Genomic DNA, 15,479 nt, shown 5'->3' with positions numbered 1-15,479 from the left:
GTCAAAGAGATTGCCCAGGTCATAAGACAAAGCAGAGCTGTCCCTACTCCAGCAGGGGTGTGGAGGGGCCTGAGGCCCAGCCCACCAGGCTTTTGCCCCTGCTTGCTGCTGCATCCATCCCGTGGAGCCCTTCCACAGGTCATGATAAGAACCTGCCAACCTATCTGCCCATCTTTTCACGATGATGTTCTCCACTGCCAAACGCACACAAGATCTGGCAGAATTACAGGCCAGCAAGAAATCAGATGAGCCAAAAGACTCCTCTTTTGAGTCAACTTTTGGTTAGTGGTTGAAACACGAAAGGTCCCTAAGTATGTGACCCTTAGGAGAAAGAGACCCAGGATGGGAGCTACAAAATCCAGGTCTGCTCCCAGCTCTTCAACCACCTTGCGTGTGATCTCAGGCAAGCCCTGTGCTAACCCCTCTGGCCATCTGGGGCTTCTCGAAGGACGAGATGGAATTGATCCCGGAAGCTTCTCCCAGTTTTAAATTTTTATAGTCCTACAAAGCAGCTCATCTTAATTAATCCCAGAAAGTTACAATTCTTGGCCTAAGGAATTTAATTACATATTTGGAGCAGACAAAATAACCCAGCTTAGGCTAGTGAAAAGCAGTATGTTTTATTAAAGAGTCACACAGTGATCATTTCATTTACAGGATATCAATTCTGACTCTGGAATACTTCAAGGATTAATCAAGACAAGCAAACAAAAATCCCTCCTATTTCAAGACCTGATCAAGCTCCCATGCCCCCTAAAAGAACAGGAGCCATTTCAGAATCCCCAGTTAGAACAGAGAGAATGTCTCATTCCCAAACAACACCCCAACCTCTGACCACCCAAGGCCACTAAGGAGAAAACATTACCAGCAAGTATCACGATACAATCCTGCCGACTCCTTGGCCAGACCCCAGATGAGGAGACCATGGAGACTGGCGCTGGGCCGGCTACATAACAATCCCCAGGGGAACGCGTTTAAAAAAAAGATTCTAATTTGGCTCGGGGAGAGAGCAGGCTGGGAATTAGACATTTCAACAAATTCCCCAAGTGATTCTGATAGGATTCAGCTAAATTTAGGAATCACCGGTTTAGAAAACAAGCTCCCAAATCAGGAACCAAGGTAACTGGCCCTTGGCCCATCCATCTTTGCCATGACCACGCAGGCATATCAGAACTAACATACGACGACAGCTGGGAAGGCGCACAGGCCTGGCCCAACCAAAAAGACAAGAAATGACCTCCAGAGCAGCCTAGGAAAGAAGTTCAACAGATGCAGAGGTCAGGTGGAGGGTCAATAACCACACTTCCCAGGCAGGAGCCTGGACTCAAGGAGCTCTGGCCCTTTGAGAACGAGCATACTTCTTCTAAGAGGGCAGAGAGAAGAAGGGAAATTCTGCTGTTCCACATGTGTGCAAGGTCACTTACTCTGTGGGCGGAGGCTTGGTCCTGGCCCATACGACAGATCTAAGACGCCCTTTTCTTTGCCAGCCTTGTCCTGCCCTCCAGCTGCTTTCAGCGTCGGAAATTCCTCGGGAGAGAAGGATAATAGTCGGCTTGAGCCCCTTAAACCTGCCAAGAAAACCAGGAAGACTTATGGAGCAAGGGAGACGGGCATCACCAGTTCTCTGCCCCACCGACTCCACGCACCGAAAGCCACAGCGCCCTGCAGCCGGCTCATTTTAAGTGCACCGTGCAGAGCAGCACAAGGGTTCCCCAAAGGTGACAAGGAGAGCTGGTCACAGACTACATCAGGCCCCCTGCCAGCTAACCTGCAGGAGCTGGTTACCAAGTGCACGGGGCAAGATTCACAGCTGCCCCAGCCCAGATCCTTCCCAGCTCCCAGAAGAAGACAAAGACGACAGTAAGGTCCTTCTGGCAGCCCCGGGGGGCAGACAAGAGCCGTCTTCCACAAAGTCGGCCCAAGGAAGTCAACCGTTTTCGTGTGGAGGTAATGCCAACAGGTCACCCCTCGTGCCTCCCCAAAGGCCTCCATCCTAGATTTACACTCCTGAGTACCTCCTCATTGTCCGTTTCAGTTTACCACTTTCTACAAAGTTCCTCAAGCCCTACAAGACCAAACATTTTCCACTTGGAATCCTGGGACACTTGCTTTCTTTGTTTCTTTCATTCATTCCCCAACACCATAACCTCTGTTAGAGAAGAAGCCTTTTTTTTTTTTTGGAAGATTAGCCCTGAGCTAACTACTGCCAATCCTCATCTTTTTGCTGAGGAAGACTGGCCCTGAGCTAACATCCATGCCCATCCTCCTCTACTCTATATGTGGGACACCTGCCACAGCATGGTTTTTGCCAAGTGGTGCCGTGTCTGCACCCAGGATCCGAACCCACAAACCCCGGGCTGCCGAGAAGCGGAACGTGCGCACTTAATTAACCGCTGCGCCAGCGGGCCGGCCCTAAAGAAGCCTTTTCTTAACTTGCTCCTGTCACTCACAGCACGCAGCACAAAAAACCTGTACTCATCTTCTGGATGAATGGATAATGACAAATAATGCATTTTAGGGTCCAGAGTGGGATCTGGTCCTTTTAACTGGAATGCGCAGCACATCTCCAGCACCATATACACCTAGTAACAGGAAGATCACACAGCACAATGTCGGACTGTGATATGTCTTGCTCCCTAGACAGAAGAGCCAAATTTTTCTCTAGGCAGCATTCTTAGCACCACTGATTCACGGACCTGTAACCAAGGAAGACTTTGCCAGAAAGATGCAGTGGGATTAGTGTCGATGCACAACACAGCAATTCATTCACCATCCCACTTAGTAAAAAGGTCTAGGGTCAAACAAAGCTGCCTGAGTAATCAATGGACACATTATTCACCAATGATCAACCTGAGAGACAATTTCCAAGTGTCAGGAAGGGGCTCTACTGCTCTGTGAAGGGGGACTTTGACGCATCATATAGTCACTTCATTATGCTAAAAGGTCACTGGCAAGAATGAAATACCGAAGTCACACTTCAAAAGTATGGTAGATTAGGGGGCGAGCCCCGTGGCCAAGTGGTTGAGTTCGCATGCTCCACTTCAGGGGCCCAGGGTTTCTCCGGGTCGGATCCTGGGTGTGAACATGGCACCGCTCCTTAGGACATGCTGAGGCGGCGTCCCACATAGCACAGCCAGAAAGACCTACAACTAGCATATATGACCATGTACTGGGGGCTTTGAGGAGAAAAAGAAGGAAAAAAAATATGGGCAATAGATGTTAGCTCAGGTGCCAACCTTAAAAAAGAAAAAAGTAGGGTAGATATTGGAAGTTTAAAGAAAAATGTCCAGTACTTTTTTTCTGCCTCAACAGTCATGAAGGTATTATTCTAAGTATGAATTAAACTTACCCTCCACGGATTACAAGGATAAAGGGTAGAACTCAAAATCTCAAGCCAAAGCAGCCGTGTTCCTAAGGTCTCAATGCTCCGTCATGTTCACCCACCAATCTCCCACACCATGTGTTCTCCGCCATGAGAAAGTGACACAGTAAAATCAGGGAGCTTCTTCCCAGGGCCCAGATCAAGCCATTGGTGGTGCTGCTGGCACCAGAGCCCATGAGACGTGAGCCTCTGCCCAAACCACAGAATCGGGCCTCCTGGGTCTGTTCCAGGTGAAACAGACCGATGGAACATCTTCCAAATGGAGAGTCTATCAACTCTGCGAGAGTCCTTTTGATGCCAAAGAGTCATGAAAATGTTTGTGGGCAACACCCCCAAGTCCTCAGAGCCCTGATGGCACCACAGACTTGCGCCTCTGGCACAAGGGGAGGAACCAGAGCCGGATGCCCACTGCAGCCCCACCTGGGCCCGGGGAGAGTGTGTTCTCTCCTCTTGGGATCCTGGGTTCTGCCATCTCCCAGGTGAGCTATCACATGTTTACAGAGCATTTTACTGTGTTTCAGAATTGTTTTCTAAATGCTCTTACTTTTTGCTAAGTAACACAATCACAAGGTCCAAAAGAAAGAAGCCATGAAGAGCTTTCCTCCCATCCTTGTGCCGCATCGGCCCACTTCTAATGCCCTCAAAAAACAGGGCCTTTCCTGGTTGCTTCCCTCCTCCTTTCATGTGTTCCCTTCCAGAGATTTTTTAATGCATATACAACATTTTTCAGAAGTGGATTCTCCCTCATCCCAATTTTCTGCATGAATGGTAACATACTCTATACATTATTCTGCACTTTTTTTCATTTACAAATGTGCCCTGGAGATCTTGCCATTATCAGGAGAAAACTGCTTTTTTTCCTTAGAGCCAAAAAGTATTCCATTAAAGTACCATAATTTGTTGGATATTTCAAGCGATTGTTTCCAATCTTTTACTAGCACAATGTTGTAACGAATGATCTGGTATGTATGTCATTTCATACACAGGCAAGTGTAATTTACAGAGTGATTTCCTCAAAGTGGAACTGCTAGATCAAAGAGTCTAAGTGTTAATATTTTGAGAGGCAGTCCCAAACTGTCCTCCACAGTGGTTGTGTCCATTTACACTAGCTTTTTTTGAATCTTTGTCTTTTTTTTTTTGCAGGGGAAGATTTGCCCTAAGCTAACATCTATTGCTAATCTTCCTCCTTTTTCCCTCCTTTTCCCCTGCCAAAGCCCCAGTACACAGTTGTGTATAGCTGTAAGTTCATTCTTCTATGTGAGCCCCCGTGACAGCACTGCTGCTGACAGACAAGTGGTACGGTTCCATGCCCAGGAACCAAACCTGGGCCACCAAAATGGAGCACAGTGAATATTAACCATTATGCCATCAGGGCTGGCTTTGTAATTCTTTTTAAATAAAAATTAATACATTTGATTTAATTAAAATTCTAACTTTACAAGGGTTGGCACTGTGGCATACTAGTTAAGTTTGGCACACTCTGCTTCGGCAGCCCAGATTTGCAGGTTTGGATCCCAGGTGTGGACTAGTACCACTCGTCAGCCACACTGTGGCAGCGACCCACATATACAGTGGAGCAAGAGTGGCACAGATGTTAGCTCAGGGCTAATCTTCCTCAGCAAAAAAAATAAATAAATAACCTAACTTTACAGAAAGATAAGCTGTAGAGAGCCAAAGAAGCACTGTCAACAGTTCAGCGAGTGCTTTTTTTTTCCCCCAAGACTGGCACCTGAGCTAACAACTGTTGCCAATCTTTTTTTTTTTCCCTGCTTTATCTCCCCAAATCCCCCCCAGTACATAGTTGTATATCTTAGTTAGAAGTCCTTCTAGTTGTGGCATGTGGGACGCAGCCTCAGCATGGCCTGACCAGTGGTGCCATGTCCGTGCCCAGGATCTGAACTGTCCAAACCCTGGGCCGCCGCAGCAGAGCATGCGAACTTAACCACTTGGCCGCGGGGCCGGCCCCTGTGAGTGCTCTTTAAAGACTTGATTCTAGGGTAGTGAAATGCTTGTCACTGCCTCTCCCTATCCCTCTTGCTCCCTCCACTTCACCCTCTGGGGACTCCAGAATCCATAAAGCTCTCTTATCGACAAGGCCCAAGCTTCCCCTGCCTGTTGTGACATCAGGAGCGCCTGGGCTCTGCCCACAGCTCCAGTGGCACATTGACTGATATGTCGTTCCCCACAGGAGACTGAGGGGATCGTCCTCAACCACACAGTGATCCCAACCCAGAGGGGCACTGGAGTCTGGTGGGCCGGGGGAGGGTGGCTACGGAAGGCTAGACGTCTAGCTGTTTTCTAATATAAGCTACACAAAGGTAAAGTCTGGCAAAGCCTTGGCTGGCAGGGACAAGCAGAAGGCAGAGGGCGATGCCAGGGCAGGGGGTAAAAAAGGCAGCCAGTGCTGCTTACAGAAGCAGGAGCAACTGTGGGTTAACCACTCACACCACTGCCCCTCACCTTCCAGCTCTGAGGCACCTCGTTTGGTCTGCACAGTGGGTTAGAAACATTTAAGCTAACACTGAAAAATTAGAAGAGTTCACATAAAAAAATCTGGATTTTTGGTTTCTCTCAAAAATGCCCCTGACCCTGGGCCCGCCTTTCAGAGGGCTCCAGTCACTGGAGGGGAGCCTGGTTACCCTCTGCTCACGCCCCACCCTCACCCCAAAGGCTTCTGGGCCTGCCTTGGAAGCCATTTGAATTTGTTGCTCACAATTCATTTAAAACTCTCACCCATTCCCTTGGGCTCACCTCTCCCATCACCTACCTCATCACACTGAACTAGCATGGCGGCAGCTCAGCCGACCACACTTCCTGAGCACTTCCTGAGGGTCAGGCAGGCACCAAAGGTGACAAATACCACACAACCCTCTCAACGCTCTGGTGTTCCGGTCCCCCAGCAGGCAGCTCAGGTGCCTGGGCTGGCTTCTTTATAAACCATGCTAAAGTTAGCAGACCACACAGCACCTCCTCCTTGCGGTCCCAGGAGAGGAGGCAGATGTGTGCTGGCAACACTGCTGAGCAGGTATTAACTCCATCAGCAGCACAGCCGAACTAAACAGCAGCAGGGCCAGCTGCCCAGGTCTCTGTGCGCCTCAGGAGGAACGTCTTTAGCAATAACACTGAATGAAATCAAAGAGCCGACACACTTCCCAGAATCAGCGCTTCCCCTACAGGGGCAATGGCAAGGGCTCCACAGAGCAGTCTCTCTCTCAGGGAAGAGAGTCCACAAAGACTGCCTAGACCCTACCAGAACAGTCTAGAAAGGTCCTCATCCCTCCTAAACCCCCACCCCAACGCCACACACACACACTTACCACCTTCGTGTCCTACTGGCTTTCCATTCAGCTGTGCCCATGACTTTGGTCCACCTGGCGCTGAATTTGTATTCTGAAAGAAGGAAGAAAATTAGAAGAGAGCCAGCCCAATCGGTCTGCAGTCCATCACTGAGCAAGTTAAACTAAGGTGTCCACAGGCCCGCACCTTAGGTTCAAACCCCACACCAATATATCCACTACCACCTGCTGAGCAGCATCTAACCACGTGAGCTTCCCACTGCAGATCCCACTGGGTCCAGCAGCCGAGGGGTCAGCAGCTGGCCAGCCCACGTTACAGATGAGGGGAAGTGACCAGCTCAGAGTCACACAGCTGGTTATATAACAAAGCCAGGACTCAAACCCATATCTGCTCCAGAATATTCTGTCAAGTTGCCTCTCCTGCCCACACAGAGCTACTCTGTCTTGCTCCAGAGACAAAAAAACAAACCCAATTCTAGCATGTGTCTCAAAAACTGTGTGCCACTGCTAACAGAGGCGTGCAAACATGGGAAAGCCAACACGCCTGATCTTTCATTGGATGGACCACCACACCACTTTCCATAATTACAGTCACGTGTTGCTTAATGATGGAGACACGTTCTGAGAAATGCCAGGCGATTTTGCCATGCAAACATCAGAGTGCACTTGCACAAACCTAGATGGTATAGCCCACTACACACGTAGGCTGTATGGTACTAATTTTATGGGACCACCACCATATATACAGTCCGTCGTTGACTGAAACGTCGTGATACGGTGTATGACTGTACTGTCGTTCTACAAGGCACAACTCCCCAGGCGAGACGCCTTCCCCTCCACTCATCTGGACTGCCTGGCCCGGACTCAGTCCTCCTGGCTGAGCTCTGCTGAAAGCTCACTAGGGGCTGGGCATGCTCTGCCTGACCAAGTCCTCCCACACCATGGGACGGTTCTAGTCGTATCTCGACTGAGGCTCAGGAAGGAGTGACTAGTCCCAACTACAACAGCAAGACCAGGACTTGTCCCCACTCTACCTGCATCCAAAGCCCCTCTGGGTCCCCAGTCTCTGAGCTCACCTGCCTTTCTCAACAACATTCAACTTAGCCTTCCCCTTCTAACTGAAATGAAGATACAGAAAACAAGCCTGATGCAGCATGAAGCTTCATCCCCTATCGGATCAGATACCAGATTAAATAATTATTCTTTCCTAACCACATCTAGCCCCCTTGCCACCACCACTAAACACACTCAAGGCAGATGGCTGCTCTCTTGCCTTCAACGCAGAGCTGACCAGGTCTAACGGTCCATTTATTTATCAGGAGTTGCCCTGAGTGCTTGACACGGGTGGCCTGAAATGCCCACGGGTCTCCCCAACACAGACCATAGAAAAGATGTGTCAGCAACATAAGGGGACAGTACAGCTGGGGTTGGACAGTGCCTCAGGGAGGAGGGAGCCTCAGAGCCTGCAGGAAGCAGAGGGCACCAGGGCCAACCCACAGCCTCCCACTTGCTGTCCGCAGCCCAAGGAACGCCACCCCGCCCTCATCCACCAAAGGCGCTGAACTGGAAGAGAAGGCCTACAGGACCAAGGAGGGGTTACCAACACCGCTGGCAATCTTCCCCCCAAGAGTAAAACTGCTGTCATCTCTGTGGGGTGAGGTTTGAGAAGGTGGAAAACACTGGGAGCCCCTTCTCCCCACCTCTGCACATGAGAGAAAACTAGGGAACAGCCAAGAAGGCTGAGCACTGGGCCAAGTGACCTGTGTGCTGGCTCCAGGATGGGGCATCAACCCTGACTACACACAGTTCCCTCGGCATTTATTTTCAACAGATGCCCAGGACTGTACTCAGGCCCCAGCTCAGACTCTCCAGTGGTGGGGTACAGGCAGATGTATGTGTTTTCACAGGTTGCAAAGGTGAGTGGATGTACAGCCAGGGTACAAATAGTTTCAAATTCTGGGAAACAGATACAAACTCATCTCCACGTCCTCTGACTGGTTAACAGGCCCAAGTGGATTTAGGCCAATGAATACGGAGTCTCACATGAATATGGATTTTTTTTTCCTTTTTCTTAAATTTCAAAAGCACAGTTCAGTGTTGGGGAGGAGGGGTGCTCTTCTGGCAAACTGGCATCCCCCACAGATGGGGGATGGCATCTCTGATCTCCTATTGCTCAGGGAGCAACAAAAACTAAAATAAACAGTAATTCAAGTTGTCTTCAAGAGAGCAGGTGAATGCTAGGTATCTACATCTCGATTTCTTTTTGTCTTCTAAAAGATTCCCAGACCTCTCATCTAGATTTCTAGCTCCAGCTAAGGACACCCTCCTGTAGGTCTCTGTAACCCACAGACTCCGAGGGACTGAGGCTATTACCAGCTTTGCTTAGTTAAATCATGACTTTCTGCTTAGAAAAGCATTTTAAATGTATCAACAAATAAAGGATTACAGCTCAGTACTCCCCAAAGTGTGTTCTGAGAGAACAAGACCCTAGACACATTCAGTTAAAAAGATTTCCTAGGACAAATGAATTTGGGGAATGCTGTCGCTTGTGTCCTGTTCTTAGAGTCACAGGACACACTAGCATATTAAAGACACTGAGAAGTCTAACAGTAAAGGAGCTTGCTCAAGTCTGTTTTTCAAACTCACCTGACTACTGACCCTTTCTGTGGCCACACTTTTTGTCTTCGTATGGCACTAGTTTCCAGGGAGCACATCCGGGGGAACCCTGGTCTGGCCTGTAGCTGGCCTGAGTGACCTCACCTCAAGGTAAGTCAACAGGAATCAAACTAGGTGTCTGTATTCTAGTCTATATTTGGGGTCTTTTTCGAAAAGTTGCAGATTAAAATCGCTCTTCAGTGACTACGACAATGTCTATGCTCATTTCCCAAAGTCACCCAACAGGTTTGCCTCTAGGAATAAGCAGGTCACGCAAAGCCACCCTTCCCAGTGACGGCTCCTACCAGTCCCCAACAACAGAAGCATTTAGGCGCTCTGACGCCTGGGCCACAGTCAGGACGGGGCCCCCAGCACCTACCTCCTGACTGATTGACTGTGTCGGTTTCTGTAAATTGGAGACAGATTTCTGCAAACCCGGCTGCGGCAGCGACTCCGGCGGCTGAGAGGCCGTCGCACTGGAACTAGACAAAGGCAGGACAGAGTGGAGATTAGATAAGACACAGGCCATGCAGACAAGGTCCCTCTGCATTTCCGAGAGCCACAGCTGCTCAGCTGCTCACTGGGGGCAAAACTTCTTCTGACCAACACAAATAAGACCTTCCCCAGTGGACTCTCACGCTGGCAAAGACAAGGAGAACTGATCCAGGCTTGAGGTCTCCTTGCTGACATCTGACAGGACAGACAGTCCTCTGCCTTCTTGCAGAGCCTTCTGTATGCAAAGACCAAAAGCTCACTGTAAACACTGAAGTGATGGAGGATTTGCCAAAGGGGAAACTGAGTCACTGCACAGAAGGGGCTCTGAATCCCTCACTCCTGACCAGCAGCTCACAGCTACGCAGGGGGCTGGATGCCTTGAACCAGGAGCAGATGTTTTTACTTTCTCCTGGCTTATAAAGAAATATATGCTCAAAGTAAAACTAAGTTTATAAATATATATAACACAGAATTCATCATCTCCAAAGAGAAAGTCCAAGCAGATTCTTCTATATATATTAAAATAGTATATTTTTAACACAAATAGAATAACACTATATACACCATTCCAGAACTTGTCTTTTACTTAACATATTTAACACCTTTTCATGACAACACATATGAATCTAGCCCTTTAACGACACAGTACAACTGGGTGGGCCATGATTGACCAATCTCCAATTTTTTTTCTGTTATAGATAAAACTGCAACGAATATTTCTGTATAAATATCTTTGCACACTTTTGGATTACTAATTCAGTAGTGTTTCAGTTCTTGGAAATAACATTGTTGGATCAAAAGATGTTCTGGGGCCGGCCCCATGGCCGAGTGGTTGAGTTCGCGCACTCTGCTTCAGCGGCCAGGGTTTTGCCAGCTTGAATCCTGGGCACGGACATGGCATCGCTCATCAGGCCATGCTGAGACGGCATCCCACATGCCACAAGTGGAAGGACCCACAACTAAAAATATACAACTATGTACTGGGGGTCTTTGGGAGAAAAAGGAAAAATAAAATCTTTAAAAATAAACAAACTAATAAATTAAAAAAGATGCCAAACTGCTGTCCAAAAAATGTTGTGTCAGTCAATTTACACTTCACAGGTAATCTTTTGAGAAAGCAACAAGAAAGGATTCTGAAGGAAGGTTTCGGCTGACTCAGCAGCTTTCTGGCCACTCTTTCCATTCAACCTTCCACCCAGTGAGAATCAAGGAGGACAGCGATCCACTTGGCCAATTTCGGTGGCTCATTTGTAAGCTGAAGCCAAATTCCACACACACAGCCTCTTCCGAGGTTTACTTAACCCAAGTAACTCACCGTTCACGATCATTACAAAACAAAGGCCACTGACGCTCCCTTCACATCACCTCTGCCTAAAATGGAAGCTTCCAGGTAGTGTCACTTTTGTGTTCTCCAAACCTAAGCAACAAGTCCCAGCAGTTAGGGGCCCCCACTCCAACATGTCCCTCATACCCCGCCGGAGGGCGTGGCCCAGGGCAGCAGAGAACCAGCCCCTGGGGTGTGCTGCCCTCTCCAACACTCACTCTTACCTCTTCCCTGGCAGACGTGCAGCATGACTGGCCTCATTAAAGCTGCCTGATACTTTCTATGCCGATGCTGGGTAAAACTACATAAGAGGAAGGAGCAATGCTTTGTCTTCTCTCTCGAGAATTTGATAGCAGAGGCATTTCAATGCTTACATTGAAATGTGTAATATCGGTTTCCTTAAGAGTTCGTAGTGTTTACCATTTGAATAGAATGATGACAATAATGGCTGACATCTTCCACGCATTTCCTCCATGCCAGGCCCTGTGCTAAGTACTTGACTCCTGCTATCTCAGCTATTTCCTGTAACCACCCCCGGGAGCCAGCTGTTACTTCTACTTCACAGGAGGATGTAGAAGTTCAAAGTCAGATAATTCTCCAGCTTCCATAAAACTAATAAACGGCCTGGCTGGAAATCACGTACATGTCTGTCTGATTCCAAAAGTCATGCTAAACAATCAACCAGTATGATCCCTAAGCAAACAGAAAATTTTTACAACAGCTTTAAGACTCGACTCCGATTACTACTACTACATGATCATCTGCCTGAATTACCTGCTGTCTACATCCTGTCTGAAGCAACCACAGGGAAGTTTTACAAAAGCTACTGCGGCCACTTCCAATGAAAATAGAACACTGGTTCACCTTTCCTTTCTGGATCCCGAGCCTCAGCAGCCAGACCACGAGGGATGCAGGACAAGAAGGTGCACGAGAGTGGGTTGTTGTGTTTTCATTCCCCAACAGGCAACCCCAGCAGCGGGTTTCTGCCTGCAGCCTTAGCAAGGCCCTGTCCCTCGCTAGACCCCTCCCAGCACAAATCCTCTTTCCTCAACCCTGGCTGGAACCCAGTCAGAGAAGATGACTGAAGGCTCAGAGGTCAGAGGGAATTGCACAGGCTGTGTGCCCCGGGCACGAGTGGAACAGGACCGGCCTCGTGCTTTCAGCTCCACCACGCAGAAGCAGCCACAACAGTTGCTCTGTTTCTCTAATGATGATTTTTGTGCCAGACCCTGGGCCTCTGAAGGCTTCCTAAGTGCTGTGCTGGCAGAGGGGTGAGCCTCAGGGAGGCTGCGTACTGACTCCGGGTATCAAGGATTCTGGGCCGTTCTCCTTCGTAACTGGGTCTGTTTGGAGCAACTGTAGCAGTCTGCGTGGGAAGCTCCTCAGCCCACAGTGGGGAAGGCTGCCTTCTCAACCTGGAGCCCAGCACACACAGACCACCACCAGAATCAAGGGTCCAAGACCAGCTCTGTCCACAGTTATTGCATAAGCTCCTCCAGGGTGATGATGCCTTTCCTAATAAGGCACAGGGGACACTGGTCTCTGGGGACAAGGCAGCCCACAGAAACACTGCAGCATCAGCTCTAAAAGCCACACAAAATGAAGGCAGGGAGCAAGAAACAACTCAGCAGCAGCAGGAGTGGGGCGAAAGCTTCCTCTGGTATTGCCCCAGTTCTCCAACTCTGCCGCTGCGAGGCTCCCGCCCGCCCCGCCGCCCTCACCTCTTTGGGTCTTGCTGATCCTGCTTGTTTGCCCATCCCGTTCCGTCCTTGGGTACTATCACGATGTTGGGGTCGTTTCCTTTGTTTTCAGACTTCAAGCTTGGCAAGTTTGCAGGTGGTGGCATACGCCGGGCTGTGGCAACTTTCCCGAGACTCTGTAAGCCATGTCTAGGAATAACTGCAGGAAGACAGGGGTGGAAACAGATGTGGCACAGGAAAGTCACAGAAGGAAACAGGCTGGATTCGTTCAGCCGCTCTTTCAAACTCTGAGTGACAACAACAAAGGCAGCCGAACACAAACAAGGAGCAGACCCGCCGCAGAAACAAACGAGAAGAGTTTGGTGGTCACTCCACAAGCTCTTCACTGAGGACCTAGGAGACACGGGAGCTGCTGCGATCTGTGCAGAGGCTTCCATTTTACCAGCGGGCAGGAGAGGGCTCAGAGAGTTTACAACATGGGTGAGGAGCCAGGCCAGAAACCTCCATCCCACACAGCACCCCCCTCTCTGCAAGCTGAGACTGCTCTGACCTCATTGCAGCAGCACTGAAAGGACAGCCTCTGTCTGGACCCCAGCCAAGCCTGAGCCGCGCCCCCGACATTTATCAAATCCTCACGGGGTGTGGAGAGTATCAACAGGAACTTTTCCCACCAAATTCCAGAAGACTGGAACCATGAAATCTAAAAAGAGTAACTCTGATGCAAATTAAGTTCCATTCTACTCATCAAGCTAAAAATACCCACAGCTTCAATAAAACAAGTGAGACAGAGAAATAATCCCACTGCAGCAGTCAGGATACTGCAGGCTCGGAACAGAAGCAGGGGGTTCTGCTTCCTCAGAACTACTGGGTGACCACTACCTGCCCAGAAGACGGGTGTGCATGGACGCCATCCGCCTAACGAGACGGGGGCTGCGGGTCTTCACAGGCCTTCACCAAGAGGTTCTCACTGAAGGGAAAGTGTAAAGCACTGGCCTTCACGCTTGGTTCTTACCTGAGGACCGGATCGCGTCTACTGATTTTCCTTTGTGCTTATCAAACAGGCTGAGAGTCCAATACTTGCTTTTCCCATCCTTGCCCTTGGTTATTTGCCCCAAACGATCGGACATTGCGATGAAATGTCATCTAGTAAGGAAATTTTTCTCGGCACCACTCCCAATCTGCCTTTGAAATGGAAAAAGAAAAAGTGTTAATGCACCAGAACCTCTGACCCAGTGGATTGAATCCTTCAGCGTGGGTCTCCTTGAAGATCTGAAGAAAGTTTTGGAATCTGTCCCTAGGAAAATGCCCTTAGCACGCAGAGGCAGTTGTGCACACATTTAAAGAGCATTGTGCAGATACCCCCAACCCCAAGCGGTAAGAACTCTCCCCATCTGAATCACTGGGGCCCACCGCTCACCAACTACATAGAAACATAAACTTTCACACACGCAGTCCTCTTTCTAAGTCAAGGACAGCTCTTCAAGATGGAAAAGTAAATGTTCATCACTTGCAGTACACGCACCAAAAGTAAGGCAGGCATAACAGGGGAGGTCCACAACCCACGTACACAAGGCTGCTCATTTCAAGGACGAGCAAAAGCAAATCAAAGGGAGCAACCAAGGCCAGTAAATGATTCGGGAACAGTCGGGTGCCCACACTTTTCAAAATAAAAGAACCAGCATCCAGAGAGAAAACACCAGCTTGGGCAACGAGGGCAGGGCTCTCCGAGGTGCAGACGTGGAAAACAGAAAGCAAGTGCTCCCCAGGGAAAGCCCACATGGGGCTGCACCGCCAATATGTGCTCCCCCGACTTACAGAAAATCTTGAAAAGACCACCAAGAAAGAAGCTTCTTCCCTGCGCCACTTTCTAATTTTCTACAGGTATCTACGAGTCTGTCAGCACTTTCCTCATGAGTTCATTCATCTACTCACTCACTCATTCATCTGAATACTTAGTGAATACAGGTCAGTGAGTACTCTGGGCCAGTGCCTTTTCTTACACTCAACCTCGGCTACAGGTTCTAAACTTGATCACGAAAAAGAAAAACTTGTCTGAGTAACCAGTATTTCTCACTGGAATTAATGTATGGAAAAGAAAGCTAAAGCATCGATTTACACATATTGATAATGTGTCTTTAATGACAAAATGGAGATAACTGTAAAAACATCCACTAACAAAAGGCCTCAGTGGTAGCTGCAGCAGTAAGGTCTGCCATTTCACCCTCTTCTGAAGCCACACAGGCCAGAAGGCACACATCAAGTGTGCTGGGGAAGCATTTTGCACACCCAAAGACAATTTTAAAACTCTATATATTATGCTCCAAGAGCACAGAGAACAAAGATCAGTTACAAACTGAGGCCCAAAAAAAGCAGAACAGGAGATGCTGACAGCACACCCTCCACGCAGCGCAAGCCCCGCGCCGTGCCAAACGTGTACGAAGCCTGCTCTCACACAACACAAGGTGCATCCAGCTTTCATTCATTTCACACATCTTGACTGATACCCAAGATCTGCCAGTCAGCACCTCAGGCGCAGGAACAGATAAGCACGCAATTCGTATCAGGAAACGGTCATGAAGAATGCACGGAGATGGAGGCCAACGGGTGAGCCTTGCGAGTGGGATACA

At 48.9% G+C, this 15,479-nt stretch overlaps 1 protein-coding gene across 11 annotated transcripts in view; it reads right to left on the bottom strand.

Annotated features, from left to right (window-relative positions):
* Positions 1 to 15,479, bottom strand: part of PRRC2B (proline rich coiled-coil 2B) — a 92,897-nt gene that overhangs the window by 49,933 nt on the left and 27,485 nt on the right. For 9 of the 11 annotated variants that reach the window (XR_006889595.1, XM_046668649.1, XM_046668658.1 and 6 more), the window contains exons 2-6: positions 13,865 to 14,034; positions 12,874 to 13,051; positions 9,713 to 9,815; positions 6,700 to 6,772; positions 1,425 to 1,568 (exon numbers count right to left, since the gene is read on the bottom strand). Coding sequence is in view for 10 of the 11 variants with exons in the window: in XM_046668649.1 (XP_046524605.1) it covers positions 1,425 to 1,568; positions 6,700 to 6,772; positions 9,713 to 9,815; positions 12,874 to 13,051; positions 13,865 to 13,979 (613 nt within the window). In the remaining variant the exon portion in view is untranslated. Of the gene's footprint in view, positions 1 to 1,424; positions 1,569 to 6,699; positions 6,773 to 9,712; positions 9,816 to 12,873; positions 13,052 to 13,864; positions 14,035 to 15,479 lie in introns of those variants that run through there. The other 2 variants (XM_046668665.1, XM_046668714.1) reach the window with 2 other exon arrangements.

The sequence above is a fragment of the Equus quagga genome, chromosome 1, assembly GCF_021613505.1.
Source record: "Equus quagga isolate Etosha38 chromosome 1, UCLA_HA_Equagga_1.0, whole genome shotgun sequence".
Classification (NCBI taxonomy): Eukaryota; Metazoa; Chordata; class Mammalia; order Perissodactyla; family Equidae; genus Equus; species Equus quagga.
The sequence above is the reverse complement of the archived record's forward strand: the minus strand, read 5'-3'. Positions and strand labels throughout refer to the sequence as shown.